The following is a 24359-nucleotide window of genomic DNA, read 5'->3' on the forward strand; positions in this document are numbered from 1 at the left end:
GTGAGCCCAGCCTTCCTTCGCGTCCCGCGCGGCCGACCCGGGCTGAGGACAGGGGGGTCGGGGGCACGGCGGCGGGGTGGGCGCCGCGCGAGGGGGCGCGCGCCGGGCGAGCGTTGGCAGGTGGGCCGGGGCGGGGGCCGAGGAGGCCGAGCGCTCGCTCTGCGCTGGGGGCGGAAGACCTCCTCGGGGCTGCGTCGCGTCTCTTCCTGCCCTGCTCTTCCTGCTTTTCTGCACCGGGACTCGACTTTACCGCGCCAACTGTTTCAAGGGTAGGAGCTCTGAAGTTTTTCCCTCCCACTAGGAGGTGAATATTGAATCAGTTATGACCCTCGTGTTTTTCCTCTCAGTGGATCGTTAAGAACGCCTTGTCTGGCCTGGGTTTGGGCTGGGTCATTGTTTTTATTTGACATGTGTGAGAATTCACATCGACGCTTACTTGATACGACTTTGAAAAAGAAAATGCGTAACGTACACAGGAACCCGGATTTTTGTATCGTGTGTTTTGAAAGGCTGCGTGTTGCCTTGAGGGGGCAGAACGTAACAAACTTCTCAGTTGTCATTTTTACCGCCTGTTGTGTTTTCTTTCGTCATAGTGCAGTTGTGCTATTCTTAAAAGAAAAAAAAAATCAATCGTAATGACACGATACTGATATCCTAAGAAATTTTCTAAAGCCCTTGCTGAAGCGGTATTGGCGTCATGCATACGGTGACTTCTCCAATGTCGTTGGCTTCCTCAGACTTCTCATGGTCATATTTTATCCTTGTTACCTGTTCTGATACGCATTTTGGTGTTATGAGAGTAAGTTATATGAGCATTAGAGTGTTTAGGAATTAGAGAAAAGTACAGAGAATATAAAATCTATCCACAGCCCCACATCCTACGGTTTATTTTAAAGCAGTGAACCAGTGAGGGCATCTGTGGATCTGTGTTTAAGTGTGTAGTTTAAGCTTTGAAGAAACTTGAATATTAAAATGTAATTTTTAGCATGGTCCCTTTGGTTAACTTTTCTTCACTTTACATAAAATCTTTTCTTCACTTTACATAAAATCTTTTCTTCACAACTCCTGTTTATGAAATTAGAAAAACGAAGGGTTGTGTACTTCGTTTCTGCTTTGAAGAACATTAATCAGGTGCAGAATCCTCTTAAAGGTGGACCAAGGATGAGGACTGGAACTTGTGTTTGAATAAAAGATTTGTTTGTGTGTGTAAGATCTCAGTTGACTTGTTGAAAACAGTTGAAATGTGACCAGCCTCTAAGCAGGTGAAGAATATGTGGGGTAACTTTTAACCAGGAAAGGATATGGTGAATATTTTAATAAGCCCAAACATATACATCTGATTCATTGATTCAGAAACATTTATTGAGCACACTGCTATTAATATATCAGACACTCTTTCGAAGTTGCAGCTTCAAAGTATTATACAAAGTCCTCTTCTGATGAAGTTGGCTTGTGTACTCATGGCCCAGTCTTTAATATTCATGGTGCCCCCAAGTCTCTGATACAAGTTAGAGAAACCTTGTGATGTCACAGTTCTGGCCACAATCAGGTGGATAGGTACTTGCTACCATTAACTTGCTGAAAGAATTTGTGAAAATTACTTGGTCTTTGGGCCTATATTTTCTTATTTGTAAATGAGGTTGATTAGATGGGCTAAAATGTTCTCAACTCTGGTGCTCTTTTTCATTTGGAACAGGATTAGTGAACATGTTGGGAAGTAAAGCTACAAAGTAGCATTTGGGGTTAAAAATGTTTTAAGTCTATATAGTTATGCCTACAGAGTTCTGAAGATAGTTCAAGAAATGAGTGTTCCAGCAATAATTTGATCACCCCCTCCTCTTGAATAAGTACAGCTTTTTAAATTAATTCCTTTGAGAGGCAACATGTATATATGCAGGTAAAAAGTAAATGGTTCTTCATTAATTTTTAGTTCAACCTATGCTTAAAATGAGAGCTTTTTTTTTTGGCTTTGGCTTTGGCTGTAGGGTTTTCCATGCATTTGTGTCCTTTGGAATGAGTATCTGTTAGTCTGTTTCAAGGATTTCCTCTACTCTTTTTGCTTGTGACTACCATTATTTTAGATTTTTATAACAGCTGCTTATGTTCTCTGTTGTTCGTTACTCTTCCTTCAGTTCTTTAAAGTATCCTGTGTGTTGTAGCAATATATCTTGTGCAGACACTTCCACACTTGCAGATTGGCTGTATTCCAGGACTCCATTTGTTGTTAGTGACCTTATCCGTCACCATTTCATGTTCAGTAATGATGATGGTAAAATAGTTTTACCATTGAAGGATGGGCCTAATAGAACTTTGGTCATCTGTTTCTGATTTTACTCTTCTGTAAACAGACCACTTACCTGACTGTTAACTGTTACTAATGTCTCTATCCTCTTCAAGGTGTCTGCTTTTGGTCTTACAGTTTATAGTGTTTGCTGACTCCAACACTATAGTCTCCTCTATGGAAAACCATAATTGGGACTTAGACACATTAAGGAGCTTATCACACCATTGCTCTAGTTAATAACAATTACAAAGAAAACGCCATATGACCCCATTTTTGTTCCTGCTAAACAAGTAAATTGGACTTTCCTGGTGGCTTAGTGGTAAAGAATCTGCCTGCAGTGCAGGAGCTGCAGGAAACACATGGGTTTGATCCTTGCATCGGGGAGATCTCCTGGAGGAGGGCATGGCAACCCACTCCAGTATTCTTGCCTGGAGAATCCCTGTGGACAAAGGAGCCTGGCAAGCTGCAGGCTATAGGATTGCAAAGAGTTGAACACTGCTGAAGTAACTTAGCATTCATGCAAGCAAAGAGTAAATTATTTTATGATTCAAAAAAATTTTTTAGGCCTTGAGCATAGCTCGTGTTTCGAGGCATCACTATAGTCAGTTTACTAGATCACATAGTTATAAGTATGTAAAAAAAAATTTTTTTAGTATTTAGTTGTTGTTGTTGTTCAGTTTGCTCAGTCGTCTCCAACTCTGACCCTGCAGACTGCAGCATGCCAGGCTTCCCTGTCCTTTACTGTCTGTCACCTGGAGTTGGCTCACACTCATGTCCATTGAGTTGGTGATGCTATCTAACTATCTCATCTTCTGTCACCCCCTTCTTCTGCCCTCAATCTTTCCCAGCATCAGAGTCTTTTCCAGTGAGTCACTTCTTTGCATTAGGTGGCCAAAGTATTGGACCTTCAGCTTCAGCATCAATCCTTCCAATGAATATTCAGGGAATCTGGTTTGGAAGGTCTATGGAATTTGATTCTAGAACTTAAACAGAGACTTTTGGAGGGCACAAACAAAACCTTATGTGCACCAGAACCCAAGAGAAAAAAGCAGTGACCCCACAAGAGACTGAGCCAGACTTGCCTGTGACTGGGAGTCTGGCTGAGGTGTGGGTTGACAGTGGCCTGCCTTGGGGTCAGGGGCACTGACAGCAGCAGTCCTGGGAGGCATGGAGTGCTGGCATAAGTCCTCTTGGAGGAGGTCACCATTACTCCTGCTATAGAGCCTGCAGCCTACCATAGAGTTTGCAAACTCTTAAGATTGGGTCGCCTCAGGCCAAACTGCTGGGAGGGAGCACAGCACCACACATCAGCGGAAAATTAAATATTTAATGAGCATGGCCCTGCCCACCAGAGCAAGACCCAGTTTTCCCCACAGCCAGTGCCTCCCATCAGGAAGCTCACACAAGCTTCTTATCCTCATCCATCAGAGGGCAGACAGAAAGAAAAGCACAGTCACAGAAAACTAACCAAAATGATCACATGGATCACAGCCTTGTGTAACTCGCTGAAATATGAGCTATGCTGTGTAGGGCCACCCAAGACAGACAGGTCATGGTGAAGAGTTCTGACAAAACGTGGTACACTGGAGAAGGGAATGACAAACCACTTTTGCAATCTTGTCTTGAGAACCCCATGAACAGTGGGGCTCTAAATATAAATATTAGAGTTCCAACTTAATTGTAATACAGTTTTTATCATAAAATTTCCTGTTATGGCAACTCTATTTTCCACTTGGTGACAGTGTACTTTAAATATGTACATCTGAACTCATATTTAAAGCTTCTTTTCATTTACTTTTGTCATTTATTAATAAAACTATATTTTGGGAAAATGACAACAATTAGAGCAGCTAAGAACACTTTATGTGGGACAGCTACTAGCAAATATTTTTGCTTTATCCTAATAACAACTTGCTGAGGTAAGAACTATTATTAACCCATTTTCCTGATTAAGAAACTTGGCAAGGCAGAGAAATGAGAGAGACAAAATCCATTTGAGTGTTATCTTCCTATTTCTGAGAGTTATGTCAGACAAGAAAAAAGCATGAGAAGAATGCAAGATTCTTTCGTTTGGTGTTAAAGTTAAAACAATTTAGGTAAAGGATAAGATGGATTGTCGCTGAAATTTCTTTAGAGTCAGAAAAATATTAAATGACTGAGCTGAAAATACAAACTCCAAGGAAAGTGTAAGAAAACTTTGATACATTTTGGGTTGGAAATTGAGATGCAGATTGTCTGAAAGAGTTAGATAATAGTTTAGCTTGAACCCAGGAAAGACCAAGTCCCTGTAAAGGATTTGTAGTACCAACTGTTAGAAAGTGGAGTCACTCAGTTGTATCCGACTCTTTGGAACCCCATGGACTGTAGCCTACCAGGCTCCTCTGTCCATGGGATTTTCCAGGCAAGACTGCTGGAGTGGGCTGCCATTTCTTCTCCAGGGGTTCTTCCCAACCCAGGGATCGAACCCAGATCTCCTGCATTGCAGACAGGCACTTTACCATCTGAACCACCAAGGAAGCCCAATTGTTAGGTGAAGGTGAAGTCGCTCAGTCGTGTCCAGACTCTTTGTGACCCCGTGGACTGTAACCTACTAGGCTTCTCCGTCCATGGGATTCTTAAGGCAAGAATACTGGAGTAGATTGCCATTTCCTTCTCCAGAGGATTTTCCCGACTCAGGGATCGAACCCAGGTCTCCCGCATTGGAGGCAGATGCTTTAACCAGAAATGATGAAATTTGTTAAATACTTAGTATTTTGCATTAAGCTTAGGAACAATTAATGTATTTGGTCTTTAAAATATTTGTTATATTTCAGAGAATTAGGCCTATTAGAGTGCATGTAAATTAGTCTAAGAATTTAATTGAAAATGAATACCAAAGAGAACTTTTCATTATATTTAAAACTTTATTGTAATGTCTTTACTAGAGTTAAAAGAGTTCAGATTTTCTTGTTATAGAGGCAATTAAAGTGTTTACAATAAAATATAGTAGATTTATAAGTGCCTTTTAGTATAGATGAGAGAATTTAATTACTCTAGTTTATAAATGGGATTATTTAAGGATGTCTAGTTTGTTTTCTGACTTAACTATTGAAAGCATCTTAGAAAGTATGTTAAAATTTACTAGTTTTGTAATATAATACACTGACATAGTTGAAGACTTAAGGGAAAACTGGATTTTTATATTTGTACTTCAATAAATCAAAGATTAATTAAAAAGTAAAGTAATTGCAAATAGTCTTCTGTGTGTAAAAACTCCTTAGATGGCCACCAGCAAACTTATATTGAGACACAATACATTTTGTTGAATGAATGAATATTCATACAAAAAGGGGCATATTTTAAGGTCAGATTAATGTATTAGGGAAAGGCCCAAAATTTCCCTTTGATTTCTAGCAATCAGTGAAAAAAGGGAAATATGATCAGCAATAAATCACAGTGTCGCTGAAGGTGAAGCTGATGTCTCTCAGTCGTGTCCAACTCTTTGCGACCCCGTGGACTGTAACCTACTAGGCTTCTCCATCCATGGGATTCTCCAGGCAAGAATACTGGTACTGGAATGGATTGCCATTTCCTTCTCCTGGGGATCTTCCCGACCCAGGGATCAAACCCCAGTCTCCCGCATTGGAGGCAGACTCTTTAACCTCTGAGCCACCAGGGAAGCTTAGTGTCACTGAGGTAAAGATAAACCTGAGGTAAAGATAAACCTGTTGCTTAGGTAAAAGAAACATGACTTTTCCTGATAGAATAAAGAGAAAAAAATTCTCGTGTAACTCTTAACACAGCAAAAAATATCATCTTTATAGTAAATACAGATTCTAATTTCAAAAAGCTATTTTTTTCACACCATTACTTAATGTAGTTCAGTGGTATAACAACAAAATGCAAGACTGTAAAGACAGTTCCATATAGGGCCAAAACAATTAATTCAGATATGCAGTTATCTGATGGTTTGTCTTAACTGAGAGGTGGGTGCTAGATTCTAAGTTTTGGTAAAACTAATGCTTGCTAACTATGAAGTCATACATAACAAAAATTAAAGTTTAAAAGCTACCTCTAATCCAATATCTAGTGATATTATTAATTTTAGGGTAATGTTATTGTTCAGATCTATTTTATGTATGTGTGTGTGTTAGTTGCCCAGTCATGTCTGACTTTTTGTGACCCCATGGGTAAGACTGTACCCTACCAGGCTCCTCTGTCCATGGAATTCTCTAGGCAAGAATACTGGAGTGGGTTGCTATTTCCTTCTCCAGTTTTATGTATGTTTGCGTATAAAATGATGAATGGATGACTAGAAGGAAAGAGTGACTAAAAGATAATATTTGTTTGCCTTAAGAAAGTATTTCCTAAATAGTGTGTCTAAAGTTAAGCAGAATTCGTAAAAATATTAAGTGGTTGGTATTAGTACATTCTTGTTTCAGTTTTAGGTGGGGTTTGTTTAACTCTTAGGTTACTTGAATAGTTCATCTCCTGTATTTCTTCTCTCCACTTCCTGGTATTTATTACATTATGTTTGCAATTTTTCCCACTACATAATTGTTCAGTACACCCTGTTAGATCCTTTGATCATTCCTAGAGTTTTTATTTTGATACACTTGGTATAATCTCATTCTTGTGTCTTAAGCAAGCTAGACTGTTTTCTTTTTCCCCTAGTGGGTGATTTGCTTCTTATGTATGAATTCTTGAAGAAATTTTCTTTTCCAAGCACTATAATTTAACCAGGAGCAGAAACAGGAATAACTAGATGTGCGTGCACAGGTATGTGTATGTGTAATAGCCTTTTAGGAGTAGCCACTATATGAAACAGCCCTGGTCTTAAGATAGAAGGAAAAAAGAGCTAAGAAGTATAATGTTGGATCCTAACACTTCTGCCAAAAGGCTTATGGTTTCTATTCATGTCTGACATCAGTGGGATGGTACAGTATATTTTCTTTTCCTCCCCAGGGAGACACAAGATATTTAGTAACAGTAGTAATCTATCAAAGTGGCTATTAAACAATTAGTTTGACAGACGTTTGAAGATGCTAGTGTTACTGTCATGAGTGGGAAGTTGTAAAGAAGCCTGTTTCTTCTGTCAGTTACTCAGTCTGCAAGCTTGATCCTTTCAAAAGCTCTATTAACAGTGCTTCTCAAATTTATTGTGCATGCCAATGTGAATCAGTAGTTCTGGAGTGAAATCTGAGATTCTGTGTTCACAGTAAGCTCCCGGGTGATGCCAGTGCTGCTGATCCTTAGAACATAATTTTAACTAGCAAGGCTCTATTAGCACTCTATATGGAAGTTCCCCAGTGGCTCAGCAGTAAAGAATCCACCTGCAGTGCAGGAGATGGGGGTTCAATTCCTGGGTTGGGAATATCCCCGCTCCAGTATTCTTGCCTGAGAAGTCCCATGAACAGAGGAGCCTTGTGGGCTTCAGTGCATGGGGTCACAAAAGAATCAGATACAACTAAATAACAACAGTAGCATTCTATATCATGAAACTTTTCACATAAGAAGTGGGCCACACTCAAAAATTCCTTGACTAGGTAGAGGAAAGGAGCATTAACAGGAAACAGCAAATGTTTTAGAGACCAAGGGACTTGAGATGTTACCAAATAAAGGAAAGGTGAGCATTAAGGACTTAGTTTGGTGCTTCATAAAGAGCAAATAAAATAAAATAGAACAAGCTCCTCTGATTTTCTCCTTAGTTTGGTCTCCTTTACAGGTTTTGGGAACTGGGAAGACAGAAGCCATTGAAATACATTGTGGAATCTCTTGATGGAGTAAAGACAGTGAGACTAGACTCATTTCTAAAAGTTCAACTATGAAAAAAAGCAGAAAGGCTGATACCTAGAGCAGGATGGGTACAAAGGTGAAGAAAAACTGAGGGATTAAAAAAAAATTTTTTTTTGTTTTGACTATGGATAAGGAGTCAGTAGCAAGTGAAAGGTTGAAAACATAGGCATAGTTTCCTATAGATAGTTTCTTATAGATGGAGTCAGTTAATTAGAAAAGCAATTCTCAGTGTATCTTTCTTAGTTTAGAAGATATTTTCAAAGTTTAAAATCTGTATTATCATATGAAAATATTGACTTCAAGCTCAATATTTTTAAATCGTCGAACTTTTTATCAGTAACTACAGCCAAAATTAGAATATTCAGTTATATTAGGAGTCTTTTAGTATATTAAAATGAGACTTCATACAGGATTCATCATTGGTTTTTCAGGCTTGCTTTATTCTAGTTTGCCTTTCCCATTCTATTACCAAAATGATTTTTAATTTAAGGGTCTGATACTGCTTTGTCAATTCTCTGCTTAAAAATCTCTTTGGACTTCTCAGTCTGGTAATAATAGCAAGCTAGATAATTCAGACTGTCCTGCTAAGAACAATTTAAAAAACTGGACCAATCATTGAAAAGTCTACAATTAATAAATCCTGGAGAGTTTGTGGAGAAAAGGGAACTCCTACACTATTGGTGGAAATGTAAATTGTTATGGTCATTATGGAAAACAGTATGGAGATTCCTTAGAAAACTAAAAATAGAGTTACCTTATTATTCAGCAATCCACTCCTAGTACATATCCAGAGAAAAACATGGTTCAGAAGGATCCATGCACCCCGTTGTTCACTGCAGCACTGTTTACGATAGCCAAGACATGGAAGCTACCGAAATCTCCGTTGACAGATGAATGAATAAAGTTGTGGATATACACAGTGGAATACTACTCAGTCATAGAAGAGAATTAAATAATGCCATTTGCAGCCACATGGATGGACCTAGAGATTATCATACCAAGTGTAGTAAGTCAGAGAAAGCCAAATACTATATTATATCACTTAAATGTGGAATCTAAAATATGATATAACAGAACTAATTTACGAGACAGAAACAGATTCACAGACACAGAAAACTTACCAAAGGGAAAGGGGTGTGGGAAGGGATAAATTGTGAGTTTGGGATTAGCAGATGCAAACTATGATATATAAAATAGGTAAACAACAAGGTCCTACTGTATAGTCCGGGGAACCATATTCAATATTCTCTAATAAACCATAATGAAAAGCATATGTATATATATGTATAACTGAAAAACTTTGCTATATATGAGAAACTAACACAACATTGTAAATCACCTATACTTCTATTATAAATAAATAGCTGGGCCAAAACAAATTTTATTGAGGATATCAGAAAACTGATTGATAGAACTAGATTAGGATCTGAGTGAGGACAGAGGCTGAAGGAAGAGCAGCTCCAATTTGGGATTCCTTTTTTCGCCAGGGGAAGTATTGATTCCAGAAGCAGCAGCTCAGAGATTAAAAGTTGCTGTTGGTATAAGGGAACAGGGACACAGTACAAGACCTACCACAGTAGAGGAATGAACTACTCTCACTTAGGACCCCCAAAATGCTATAGGAATAGAGGAAAATTCATAGGATGATAACTTGACTTTAAATCATCATTCCTATAACTGCATTAATAAGATTTGGTATTGCTAGTGTCCTCAAGCGTTTGGCAGAAGCAAGCATTAATCCTTTCTAGAGAATTTCAGCTTTCTGTGTGTCAAATTCTGTCTATAGACAATTTTTCATATTTAATTTACAGTACATAAAATATAATTAGGCACCTGGTAAGATATCAGAAACAATAAGAGAATAGAAATAGACTCACAGGAACCCTGTATCTTGCAGTTATCAGATTTAAAATAGCTGTGTTGAGAATTTTGAGCTGATTGAGAGTTTTGTAAAGATTCAAACTAAAAACGAAAAATGGATATTCCAGAATTGAAAATAATTTTCTAATTAGGACCTTTGTGGATGAATTTAATAGCAAATCGGCCACCACAGAAGAAAGAATTAGTGAATTGAAAAATAGATCAGAAGAAAATATCCAGAATAAAGGGGAGGGGGTGGAAAATAAAGGCAGGAATAAGTTTAATACAAGATATAATTAGAAGTTCTAATATGTGTATATTGGAGTCCCCAAAGGAAAGGAGAGACAGAATGAAAGCAGAAGTATTATTTAAGAGAAGAATGACTGAAAATGCCAAGAATGATGAAATTCACAGATTCAAGCATCACTACAAACCCAAGTGCGTGCATGCTAAGTTGCTTCAGTCGTATCTAGCTATATAGCCTACCAGCCTTCTCTGTCCATGGGATTCTTCAGGCAGGAATACTGGAGTGAGTTGCAATTTCCTTCTCCAAAGCCCCAAGTGGAATCAATACAAATCTCACCAAAGATGAAAAATTTTTTAAAGCATTTAGAACAAGTAGTCAGTGCTGTGAGAATAAGATTGACAGTTATTTCTCAACAGAAACAGTGGAAACTAAACAACAGAGGAGAACACCTGCCAACTAAGAATCCATCCCCTGCAAAATTACCCAGAGTTTCAATAAGAATAGTAAATATGAGGGAAGAACCGAATGAACATTGACTGTCTAGAAAAATAATGTCTTAGAGTGTTTTTGAATATATATATATATGTAATTGAAATACGCAATAACAATTGCATGTAAGTCTTGGTAGGATCACACAGTTTTTAACATCCTTACATTGACCAGAAGGAAGATAAAAGTACTAGTAAATATTAGACTGAAAATTAACAATTTAGGCTATAATCTACGGTATGACCACTAACATAATTGTTTAATGTGTTGTGTATGTGTTAGTCACTCAGTCCTGTCCCCCACTGTGATCCCATGGACTGCAGCCCACCAGGCTCCTCTGTCCATGGAATTCTCCAGGCAAGAATACTAGAGAGGGTTGCCATTTCCTTCCCCAGTGTATATCAGTTCAGTTTAGTAGCTCAGTCATGTCTGACTCTTCACAACCCCATGGACTGCAGCACACCAGGCTTCCCTGCCCATCACCAACTCCCAGAGCCTACTCAGACTCATGTCCATCACATCAGTGATGCCATCCACAATCTCATCCCTCCTCCTGCCTTCAATCTTTCCCACTATCAGGATCTTTCCAGTGAGTCAGTTCTTCTCATCAGGAGGCCAAAGTGTTGGAGCTTCAGCTTCAGCATCAGTCCTTCCAATGAAAATTTAGGACTAATTTCCTTTAGGATTGACTGGCTGGATCTCCTTGCAGTCCAAGGGCTTCTCAAGAGTCTTCTCCAACACCACAGTTCAAAAGTTTCAATTCTTCGGCGCTCAGCTTTCTTTATGGTCCAACTGTCATGTCTGTACATGACACTGGAAAAACCATAGCTTTGACTAGACAGACCTTTGTTGGTAAAGTAATGTCTGCGTTTTAATATGCTGTACAGGTAGGTCATAACTTTTCTTCCAAGGAGCAAGTGTCTTTTAATTTCACAGCTGCAGTCACTATCTGCAGTGATTTTGGAGCCCCCCCAAATAAAGTCTCTCACTGTTTCCATTGTTTCCCCATCTATTTGCCATGAAGTGATGGGACCAGATGCCATGTTATATACAGTAGCACATGTATATTCAACCCAAGTCCTGATTTATTCCTCACTTGCCACGCTTTCCCCTTTGGTAATGATAAGTATGTTTTCAATATCTATAAGTCTGTTTCTGTTTTATAAATAAGTTCATTTATATCATTTTTAAAAAACTAGGTTCCACATATGAGTGATACGACGTTTGTCTTTTTCTGTCTGACTGCCATCACTTAGTATGATAATCTCTAGGTCAATCTATGTTGCTCAATGGGGATTTCCTTGCTGGCCCTTGTGGTTAAGACTCCTGGCTTCCACTGCAGGGGGTATGGGTTTGATCCCTGGTTGGGATACTAAGATCCCACATGCCACGTGGAGCAGCCAAAAATAAATAAATAAATAAAAATAATTGTTTAAAAGTATATCAAACTTTAAGTCTAAAAATATTCTAAGAAAAGGTTCAACATACCAGAAAGACATAACAGTTTTTATTTTGTATGAACCTAATATGGTCTCAAAAGTCTCAAAATATAGAAAGCAAAGTAAAGAAATGTTAGAGCAACTGAATAACCCACAATCATAGTGAGAGATTTTAACAACCTCAATCAGTAATTTAAAGAAAAAGCGTGCAGAAACAAACCAATATGTATATAGAAGATCTGAACTCAGTCAGCAAATTTGATCTCAGGGATAGGAGATAGTTGTTTGTGTGTGGGTGTGTGCATGTATGTCCACACATGGCGCACACAACACACACATACAGCACTACCCTTCTGTATAGAAAACACATTCTTTTCAAGCACATGTATATGGAGCATTTGCTAAATTTATACATGATTGTAAAACAAGTTTTGATGAATTTTACAGGTTTTAACTATCTAAGTATTTTCTTTTATCACAGTATGGTTAGAAATCAGTAACCAAAAGATGAAAATTTTTAATTGTCATAGATTAGCAAATTAAGCAAAACTCTTAAAATAACAAATGGAGAAATTAGGGCAGAAGTCATGAAATATTTTGGATGAAATTATTAAAATACAGTGTATCAAAACTTATAGAATACAGTCTAGATGGGAACTTCTTATTTTAGATTACATACATTAAGCTTTTGCTTCTGATAATGTAGAGTAAAATCTAACACCCTTGCTCTTTCCGCCATACCAGATAATTGTTTTATCTCAGGGGAAAGTATTATATATTCATTTATTCATTTGATATTGAGCACCTTCTATATGTCATGCGTACTCTTAGGGTACATTGCATGGTTTTTCAACTTGTGCAGGGTTGACATTTTGTGACAGATTGTTCTCTTGTTGGGGGATGGTTATGTGCATTTTAGCACACAGTATTTTAGCTAAACAGTATCCCATTGTAATAACCAAAATTGTGCCTTGGTTTTCTCAGTTCTAAAATGGTAGTAAAAGTGATACCCTCTTTATAAGGTTGACGAATAGGTAAGATAGTAAATGAAGAGTACTTAGAGCAGTGCTTGGCACATGCTACAATACTGAAGTGGGTAACCTACCCCTTCTCCAGCAGATCTTCCCAACCCAGGAATCAAACCGGCTCTCCTGCATTGCAGGTGGATTCTTTACCGACTGAGGTATCTGTAAGCCCTGGCATATGCTGGGCACTTATACATGTTCACTATTATTTTGATTTTCAAATCATAAGTATCTATGCATTTCTAAACTATAATACTAGTAACTTTGTGAGGAAGCGAAATGGGGCCTCTCTTTTCCATACTCGCAATCCAGATTCAAATTTACTGGCAACTGTCTTTAAAAGGGAGTATAAAGTTAACAATTAAGAAACGGGGCTACGTAACCAGTGTGATCACTTTCAACTCTCAGATACTGTGATTATATTTCTGTATTGATAGAAGAGAATGATTAGTGTATTTCATTGTGCTCTGGTACTTATATATATTAATACATGTCTTAATATTGGTTATTAAAATAATTTTAGAACTTATTCTAATAAGACATTGCAATATATTTTATTATAATTTTAAATTATTAAAGTGAGTGCTTTCAATTTGTTTCAAACTTTAAGCTGTGGAAAGCTGATACATTAGTTTTCTTTCTCTGAACTGCACTCCATGGTAAACCTTTGGAAATGATACTGCAATTGCAAATTTAATTGTAATTGGTGGCTCAGACAGAGAATCTGCCTGCAATGCAGGAGACCCAGGTTTGATCCCTGGGTCAGGAAGATCCCCTGGAGAAAGGAATGGCCACCCATTCTAGTGTTCTTACCTGGAGAATTCCATGGAGAGAGGAGCCTTGTGGACTACAGTCCCTTGAGTCGCAAAGAATTGGACATGACTAACACTTTCTTTTAGACCTTTAATGAACTCTTTCACAGATTAAAAAAATACTACTATACAAAGCAAGTGCAGGCCATCATTTACTCCTGAAATCATGAAAGGATATATATTATTAGTTAAAAGTAATCTGAAATTATATTTTTCATTGTTTTTAAATTGCAAAATGAGATAGAGGAAAGGAATTAATTTTTTAAATGTATTTTAAAATAGCTTTAATGTTTTATCACAAAAAAACAAATATATACTGTTTAATGGAGAAAAATTGGAGTAGAGTGAAAAGAAAAAATGCTGTCTTTCCCTAAGAATTATACCATTTTTCATTCCCAGCATAACTTTAGGAAAACACCTCTTTTTCTACAGCCAAAGAGTATATATTTTTCTTCTTTGTCCACTTTTCTTTAAAAAACAAAATGACTGTAAGAATTGTGGCAGTTCTAGGTACAGTTTAAGCCGTAGCTTCAAAACATTTCATTCAGATTTGATGCTTGCTATGTGTTAGGCTCTTTGTTAGGCACTGAGGAGTCATTGTGGAACTATGTAGGGTGTTTTATAGGTTACAGTTTAGTGGAAGAGATTTAAAAAGAAACTTTAAACTGTGCCAGATACTGTGAGGGAAACAAAGATACTGTATGCTAGTAGTAGAGATCTGCCTTAACCTGGGTGATCAGGAAGGTTTTAGGACAGCCTTTTTAAGTACTGTAGAGCTAACTGGGATTTTTTGAGATTTGAACTTTATTTTTATCATTGTTAATGTTTCATTAGAACCATTCACCCAACTGAGCTAATTAGATACATATAAACAAACTCTAGTATAGTCAAAATATCAATTAAGATTGGATGGAGGGAGAACAAAGAGGAAGATATTTTCTAAATTCCTTAGGCTTAGGTAGAACTAATTTATCTTTGAAAATTACTGTTTTAATCTTGTAAAAATTGAGCATAACTATAACATCTTGTTATGTTTATGAATCTTATTCAGTTTTGAGTTTATTAGTTTTTTAGAGATTGATTTTATTTAAAATTGTTTAGATAGGAGTGCTATTTATCAGTTCTGTGCAATCTTTGTTACATGAAGTACAGATGAGAAAGCTAACACTAATACAGAATTTAAAACAGATACTATAAACTTGGTGGTAATGATGTGTTCAAATGAAATATCTTGATAAGCAAGTGACAAATAGTTGGCACTCTATCTGAAATGGAGTGCATAAAAAGTATGTTTATATGTGAAAGCATATCTTAATCTACTTCATGGTATGTATAAAGAATACAGTATTTTAATGTAACTCCATAGTGAAGATTTTGTCTTTAACTATGATTGTATTAGAACTAGAGATGTTTTCCTCTGTGAAGATTAATGTTACGTGCCTCAAACTTAGTTTGGTTAATAACAATAATAAATCTTCAAATTAGATTATTATAATAGGACTAGATGTGTTGAAATATTTAATTTACTTTTTAATAACAATTTACTTTTAATAAATTAATAAATTTTGAGTCCTTAATTTACTTTTTAATAACTTCCTTAGTTACTTTTTAATAACTTCCTTCCAGCTGACAGTTATGTTTCTTCAATTTATTTTTTTAATTGGAGGATAATTGCTTTAAATATTGTGATTGTTTCTGCCATACATCAGCATGAATCAGCCATAGGTATACATATGTTCCCTCCCTCTTAAACCTTCCTCCTGCCTCCCACCACATCCTACCCCTCTGGGTTGTCAGAGAGCACCCAGTTGAGCTCCCTGCATCATACAGCAAATTGCCAGTGGCTGTCTGTTTACATGTGCTGATATGTATGTCAGTCTCTCAGTTAATCTACTCTCTCTTTGCTACTCTCTCAATTCATCCCACCCTCTCCTTCCCCCACTGTGTCACAAGTGTGTTCTCTGTATCTGAGTCTTTATTGTTGTTGTTTTGCTAAGTCCCGTCCCAACTCTTTGCAACTCCATAAACTGCAGCACACCAGGCTTCCCTGTCTTTCCCTATCTCCCAGAGTTTCCTCAAACTCATGTTCATTGAATCAATGATGCCATCCAGCCATCTCATCCTCTGTCACTCCCTTCTTTTGCCATCAGTCTTTCCCAGCATCAGAGTCTTTTCCAGTTTGTCAGCTTTTCACATCAGGTGACCGAAGATTGGAGCTTCAGCTTCAGCACCAGTCCTTCCAATGAATATTAAGGATTGATTTCCTTTAGGATTGACTATTTTGATCTCCTTACTGTCCAAAGGACTCTCATGAGTCCTCTCCAGCACCACAATTTGAAAGCATCAATTTTTTCCATGCTCAGCCTTCCTTGTGGTCCAGTTCTCTCATCCATACATGACTACTGGAAAAACCATAGCTTTAACTGTATGGACCTTTGTCAGCAAAGTTGGTGTCTCTGCTTTTTAATATGCTGTCTAGGTTTGTCATAGCTTTCCTTCCAAGGAACAAGCGTCTTTTAATTTCATGGCTGCAGTCACCATCCTCAGTGATTTTGGAGCCCAAGAAAATAAAATCTGTCACTGCTTCCACTTTATCTATTTGCTATGAAGTGACAGGACCAGATGCCATGATCTTAGTTTTTTGAATGTTGAGTTTTAAGCCACCTTTTCACTCTGCTCTTTCACCTTCATCAAGAGGCTCTTTAGTTTCTCTTCGCTTTCTGCCATTAGAATGGTATCATTTGCATAGCTGAGATTGTAGATATTTCTCCCAGCAATCTTGATTCCAGCTTGTGAGTCATCCAGCCCAGTATTTAGCATGATGTACTCTGCATATAAGTTAAATAAGCAGGGTGACAATATACGGCCTTGACATACTCCTTTCCCAATTTGGAACCAGTCTATTGTTCCGTGTCTGTTTCTAACTGTTGCTTCTTGTCCTGAATACAGGTTTCTCAGGAGGCAGGTCAGGTGGTCTGGTATTCCTATCTCTTGAAGAATTTTTCAATTTGTTGTGATCCACACAGTCAACAGCTTTTGCATAGTCAATGAAGCAGAGATGATTTTTTTTTTTTGAATCCCTTTGCTTTTTCTCTGATTCAGTGGATGTTGGCAATTTGATCTCTGATTTCTCTGCCTTTTCTAAATCCAGCTTGTACATCTGAAAGTTCTTGTTTCATATACTGTTATCGCCTAGCTTGAAGGATTTTGAGCATTACCCTGCTCTCATTTGAAATGAGTGCAGTTGTACTGTAGTTTGAGCATACTTTGGCGTTGCCTTTCTCTGGGATTGGAATGAAAACTGACCTTTTCCAGTCCCGTGGCCACTGCTGAGTTTCCACATTTGCTGGCATATTGAGTGCAGCACTTCAACAGCATCATCTTTTAGGACTTTAAATACCTGAGCTGGAATTCCACCACCTCCACTAGCTTTATTTGTAGTAATGCTTTCAGTGAGTGTATCTCTGCCCTACAAATTGCTGCCCTACAAATGTTACATCAGTAACATTTTTCTAAATTCCATTTATATGTGTCAATATGCAATATCTGTTTTTTTCTTTCTGACTTCACTCTGTACAACAGGTTCATCTACCTCACTAGAACTAACTCAAATTCGTTCCTTTATATGACTAATAGTCCATTGTTTATATGTACCACAACTTCTTTATGCATTCATATGTCGATGGACATCTAGGTTGGTTCCATGTCCGGGCTATTGTAAATAGTGCTACTGTGAACACTGGGGTGCATGTGTCTTTTAGAATCATGGTTTTCTCAGGGTATATGCCCAATAGTGGGATTTCTGGGTTATATGGTAGTTTTATTCCAAGTTTTTAAGTGATGACTCCCCACTCTGCATGTGAATCAGCAGTAGTGCCCTGTCTCCATGGCTTCTAAGCTTTCCTTCAAAAGCATTCCCTGCCACCATATCTTCTCTCCTGTCTCCTCCTGCCATCTCTCTGAAGTCAAAAGCAGTCCTCGCCCTGGGATTGCTCTCCAAACCCTACACTCCAGTTCCCAGCCATCACGCATTCTGGTGGACTTACATTTCTGTCCAGGGTGTATAGGGTTGCGTCCCAGATTGTGTGGGTCCCACTCTATTCAGACTGTCACATATCAGCTGCTTCACTCTCCAGCAGTTTTGAATGCTTCCCCTCGGTCCCAACTGATTGCCCCAAATGTGGGGATCTCACCCCTGCTTCAGCTTCCCCACCTGCTGGGTGCACGTCTGACCCTGCTCACTCTCCTCTTCTTTTTTCCTTCCTTCCTTCATCCTACTGAGTTTTGTGTGGCTCTATATATTCCTTTCTGGTGGTCAGGGACTCCTGCCAGCCTTTGCTCGTGCTCCGCATGATCTTTTGCATCTGATCTTCTGTGTTCCTGATACATCCATGGAGAGAGATGTGCCCCATATCCACCTACTTCTCCGCCGTCTTGTCTCCTTCCTTACTTAGGTTTTGAATTGACTTCCAGTTATTGTAGTGCTTCATACCAGTCAGTTTGTAAACCTACCAGGGAAGGAAGTACATTTACTTATTTTGATACTTGGTTGTATTTTAGAGCAGAGAATCCTAGGTGGCAAGCTGTATTCCTGGTCAATCTTTAAATATTTGCTACCTCAGCTCTATTTAACTGTCCTTACTCTGAAAGGGAAAATAATTTAATAGAATTTTACATCATCTTTTTTTCCAGATACTGGCCAAAAGAAGACCCTAGACAAAAAAGATGGGAGAAGAATGTCTTTTCAGAAACCCAAAGGGACTATTGAATATACTGTAAGTTAATTGTTTTGGAAAAGGTGATTTCTGTTTGTGATAGACTTATTGGAGGTATTCTTTGTTTATATTGTAAATGAGACCAGGGTTCCTAATTGCCTTATTTTAAAAATCTCTACTTCAGCTGTCAATAACTTTTATTAACAATGATACTTGTTTTTAGGATTTTTTTTTCTTAAAGAGAAATTTTATTAAGTGTGATATGAAGGTAATTCTAGAAAATTTAATAAAATAATAGTTTACTGGGAGTTAAAGTTTCTGTGCTACAGTAATTTTTATTAGATTGGGCTTCTAGGGAAGCACGTACTCTTTAAAAAATGTGATCTTCATTGTATTCGCAGAAATGAGAATGAGAATGACAGAATATGGAAAAAGCAAATTGATATTAATTTTCTAGAATAACCTCTCTGATTTGATTATTTGCACTGATATATAGCTAAGTTTCTCTGTTCTAGAAATGGCTCTCAAAAATGTCCTTAGTGTCAGCTTTCCATATTTCTGGTTACTGTGGAGAACTAAAGTGAGAAATCTAATCTGTGGTATGCTGCTTATTTGATTAAATGTAAATGTTGTTAGATAATGTTAACATGTTATAAAGCAGTTGTTTTAACTATATAGTTTGTCTAATATTTTGTCATATCTGTATTAAGAAAATAGTAGGTTATACATTTGTGTCATCACAAAGCCTTCCAATCTTGGCTTGAGTCTTGATTATTTTTTATAAATTCTAAAAATTGAACAAAGTATCAAAACCTTGAGTTACACTTTGTTTTCATAAACTGTGTAATTGACAGTTGAAACTTTAATTATTTTTAAAAGGTTTGAAATGACATAATTTGGGGTAGAAATGTATTTACTACTATCAAAAGAATCTTCTCTCAAACATATTATAAACCTGAGTGTGCTTGTACCTTCTCTGCCTAATTGAGAAACTAAGAATATAAATTCATTAAGTAGCGTAATTTGATGTTTCATTAAGGCATAAGACTGTAGGCATGGGCATTTTATTGTCTACATATGTAATCACACGATTGTGAAGAATTAAGACATTTTAGTTGGTTTTGAATTCAAGAGCTTACCGATTTTTTTTTTTTCCGTAATTCAATAAAACTTGTGTTATTGGTTGCAAATTGAAATTTAAAAACCGTTGTTTTGGGGAAAAGCTTAATTGAAATTTGCAGTTACAATTGACCCTTTTTATCCTTGGGTTCTGCATCCACAGATTCAACCAACCATGGATTGAAATATTTTTGGGAATAAAATGCCAGAAAGTTCCAAAAAGCAAAACTTGAATTTCCCTTACTGGCCATTGTATTGGTATTATAAGTAACCTAGAGATGATTTAATGTATATGAAGGACATGTGTAGGTTATATGCAAATACTGTGCCATCTAATATAAGGGATTTGAGCACCTGTGGATTTTTATATCTGTGAGACTGCTGGAACAAATCTCCCAGGATACTGTATTTTACACCTGTTTTGTTGGTTCTGCTCTTGTTGATTTCAAATGTGAGTGGTCCCTTGTATCTTTTCACTTTTCCATTTCCATTCTATTAATCGGAAATCTTAAGAACTTGACTATCTGAAGTGAGACCCAAACTTTTTTCTATTTCTACCTTTCTAGATGCTTGCATTTCTTACTACTAACTTCATATTTAACAAACTATAGAAAACCTTACACCAATTATTTCTTCATCCTTGCCCAGTGCCTACTTTTTTATCCCATTTACCATCGGTCTGTTGTTCATCCAGGTTGGCATTTTTGGATTTAGCATCAGTTGCTCATTAATGTTCACACCTGTGACATTCTACAACTACTACTGTATTACCACCTCATTCAATCCATTCCTATATTCTCTTCAGTCTTATTTGAAAATCTTATACCTTAATCTCTTTTACATTTTTATTACTTTAAAGATGATCTGCTGCTGTAGTAGTATATTGGTTTTTCTGCATCAGTTCTCTTGTCTCACCAATCTTGGACCTGTTGCCACAAATCTAAGATGCCTCTGAGCCACATAACTTTATTGCTTTATATTGGTGGGTTTTTCTTAATTACTTCATTACCCCGATTAGTAATAATAGTGAAGATGAAATGTGCATTAATTCATATGAAATGAAGTAATTTTTTAAATTTTCAGATGTTACAGCAAAGTAAAATTGGTTTACAGAGAGCTTTTACATACATTATCTCAATAAAGTAAGTGAAATACCATCTCACTGCATAGATGAGAAAGTTTGCACAGAACAGAGCAGAACTAGGTTATTTACTCATGTCTTTGGCATCAATTTGGTTTTATAAACCTTAAAAGGAAAATATATATTTATTGGATATATTTAGCCCCCCCACATTCATGTCTACTTTTCCTGACTTTTCAAAGTCTATTACAGTCTAATTCAAAATACCCTATTAATATCATCCTTTCTTGAGATTTAACTCTAGTTATTTCCCTTCCTAAAAATCATAAATTCATAAGTGTACTCTGGATGGTTTAGGTGGAAGAGACAGTATCTCACAAATGTGTTTTGTAACTTTTCTATCTCTGATATGTCGGTTCTATTCTTTCCATTTTGAATGTTCTTTTCCCTTTTCTCTGCTTCTCAAATTCTTACCCCTTCTTCAAGATTTAGCTTTAAATCTTTTCCATAAAATCTTTCTTGAACATTTAGAAACAAATATGTTGCTTTATCTCTACTCACCTTTTGTTGTATTTGCTGTTTCATTTAAACTGCTTTCCATCTTTTATATAATCTTTTTTGTCTTTCTTACTTTCCAGCTAGATTGTAAATCTTTTGTGCAGTAAAACTATTTAATTGCACTTCATTTTGTTCTGTACAGAGCTCTCGTAATGCTTTATTTATGGAGAATTGTAAAGGAATATGTTTACCAATCAAATGACTTTTTTGTTTCAGGATAATTGGCAATTAAATCTAATAATTTAAGATTTCTATAAGTATGATTCATTAAGATATACTGATTCACAAACATATTCCTCAGCTTTGGTTTGAATATATTTCCTAATTTATCCATTTAAATGACAGGTTAGGTACATAAAGATTACTAGAAATAGCATTTTAAGTTTAATACAACATGCTTTGCTAAAGTAAAATTACTGTATAAAAGTTATATATTTTTAGAAACTATAATATATTGCTTTAAAGCTTTTGTAAGATGAAAATCACTTGTGTTTTGTAAATTATGGTTTGTATTTTGAAATTGCTTGAAGTAGAGAACTTCATATAATTATAATATATGATGGTAAAGCATATACTCTGATAATAGATTGAGACTAACTGTTAACAAATGCAAAATTTCTCAAGCTATTCTATCTCTAAAAATGGAAATACACCACTTACTAATCAAATTGTTCCATAGACATGTTAATGATCATTAAACCTTATGGTTTAGATTTTTCTCTTTTAACACATTAATTTCTTTTTCTTTTAAACAGGTTGAATCAAGGGATTCTTTGAATAGTATAGCCCTGAAATTTGATACAACACCCAACGAACTTGTTCAATTAAATAAATTATTCTCCCGAGCAGTTGTTACTGGACAGGTATCATTTTCTATATGCATTGATGGTTAGAAACATTCGATTATTAAGACAGAGTGTCCATTACAATGTAGTTAATTTAAGAAGAATAATTTTGTGCATACTTTGAACAAATCATATTGGTTCTAGAAGAGATGATTAAATGTCACTTATATCCATGTGAATTTTTAATATTATTGAAAATAACTAAATTGGCTTTTCAAATATAGTTTTAAAGAGCTTTTAGAAATATTCAAAGCAGTACATGTATATGATAAAAAATTCAAACTTCTTTAAGGGTAATTTATCTCAGAGTTTAGTTTTCCTTTTCCAGAAGCAACCGCAGTTACCACCTTCCAAAAATACTCGAGCCCTTCTTTCTTCTTTTTTTAAAAAAGAAGATTTTGATCTGGGAAAATGTTCTATTTATGCATCACTCAGTCTCAGACTTTCTCATGTATCTAGAATGTTGCACTGTACCGGTATATAAGTATGCGTTGGAAATATTGTGGATTTGGTTCCAAACCACTGCAGTAAAGCAAATATCACAGTAAAGCAGGTCATAGAATGATTTGGTTTCCTAGTGTGTATAAAAGTTATATCTACACTGCACTGTAGTCTGTTAAGTGTGTAATAGCATTATGTATAAAAAAGTATATACCTTGATTTAAACCGTAATTTGAGAGAACTTTATTACTGAAAAATGCTAACCATCATCTGAACCTTCAGAGAGTCATAGTTTTTTTTGCAGTAGTCACTGATCTCATATCAACATAACAAACAGTAGTAAAATGTTTGAAATATTTCAAGGATGACCTGACTGTAACACACAGACAGAAAATGACCAAATGCTGTTGGAAAATGGCACTGATAGACTTGCTTGAGTCAGGATTGCCCCAGACTTTCAATTTGTAAAAACGTAGTATGTGTGGAGCACAGTAAGGTGATGCCAGTAAAACAAGGTGTGCTTATATTATGATTTAATAAGCACAGTGAACTGTGGATTTTCTGCTTTTTTTGCTATTGTAAACATTGCTGTAAGGAACACTCTTGTTTCTGTCTTTTTCTTTATATTCAGGTATATCGATAAAGTGAAGTCCTAGACATAAAATGGCTCAGTTAAAGAATGTGTGCATTTTAAACTTTGCTGGCTGTCCCAAATTGTCTTTCAAGAAGAACACCCATAATTTATAAGGATCATTGTTTCCCTTCACTGTCGCCCACAGTCTGTGTTATCAAACCTATCGAAATTAAATTTGAATCTTTTTAAACTTAGTTAAAGATTATTTCAGTAATAAGATACTTTTAATCTGAAGGTTTTAATTTTTAAAATTTATTTCTGAAGGATATTGTTAATGGTGTTTTCTTAGAGAACACCATCTGATTATTAATATTTTAGTTTGACTGAATCTTTATGTGAATGTTTTCTTTCAGGTTTTATATGTTCCTGATCCTGACTATGTCTCCAGTGTTGAGAGCTCTCCATCTCTCAGCCCCATAAGTCCTCTGTCACCAACATCATCCGAGGCAGAATTTGAGAAGACCACTGTAAGCTTCCCTTCTTTACAAAGCTATCAAGAAATGGCACTGTATATATATCATTGTTATTTAATCTTAGTTTGACTATGGCTAGAATAAAATTTTACCTCATTTTGTTAATTAAATTTGTAAGTCCTAATTTTTAAAGTGAAACATTCTTATTAAATCAGATTACTTAAATTAACTTACTGTTAGTGGTAGTAGTAATCCAAAGATACTCATCAGCCCTCTTTAAATATCATGTCATAATTTATAAATGTCATAATAATTTAAATGATAATTTATATATTTAATAAGTTAATCATATAATATCATGTTGGCTATCTTATAAAAATGACAACACTGTACCTTTGTGGCCCCATGGACTATAGCCCACCAGGCTGCTCTGTCCATGGAATTCTCCAGGTAAGAATACTGGAGTGGGTAGCCATTCCCTTCTTTAGGGCATCTTCCTGACCCAGGGATCAAACCTAGGTCTCGTGCATTGCAGGCAGATTCTTTACTGTGTGAGCCACCAGAGAATCCCATGAAAGGAATATATTACATTTATTCTCATCATCGATGAAAATGGGAGTGA

The 24359-nt window shown here is 36.4% G+C and overlaps 1 protein-coding gene across 6 annotated transcripts in view; it reads left to right on the top strand.

Moving 5' to 3' along the window:
• OXR1 (oxidation resistance 1) overlaps window positions 1–24359 on the top strand; it is a 461155-nt gene that overhangs the window by 371256 nt on the left and 65540 nt on the right. For all 6 annotated transcript variants that reach the window (XM_018058341.1, XM_005689166.3, XM_018058343.1 and 3 more), the window contains 3 exons: window positions 18624–18706; window positions 22160–22267; window positions 23678–23791. In XM_018058341.1, coding sequence (XP_017913830.1) covers window positions 18624–18706; window positions 22160–22267; window positions 23678–23791 — 305 coding nt within the window. The remainder of the gene's footprint in view (window positions 1–18623; window positions 18707–22159; window positions 22268–23677; window positions 23792–24359) is intronic.

This window comes from Capra hircus, chromosome 14 (genome assembly GCF_001704415.2).
Source record: "Capra hircus breed San Clemente chromosome 14, ASM170441v1, whole genome shotgun sequence".
Classification (NCBI taxonomy): domain Eukaryota; kingdom Metazoa; phylum Chordata; class Mammalia; order Artiodactyla; family Bovidae; genus Capra; species Capra hircus.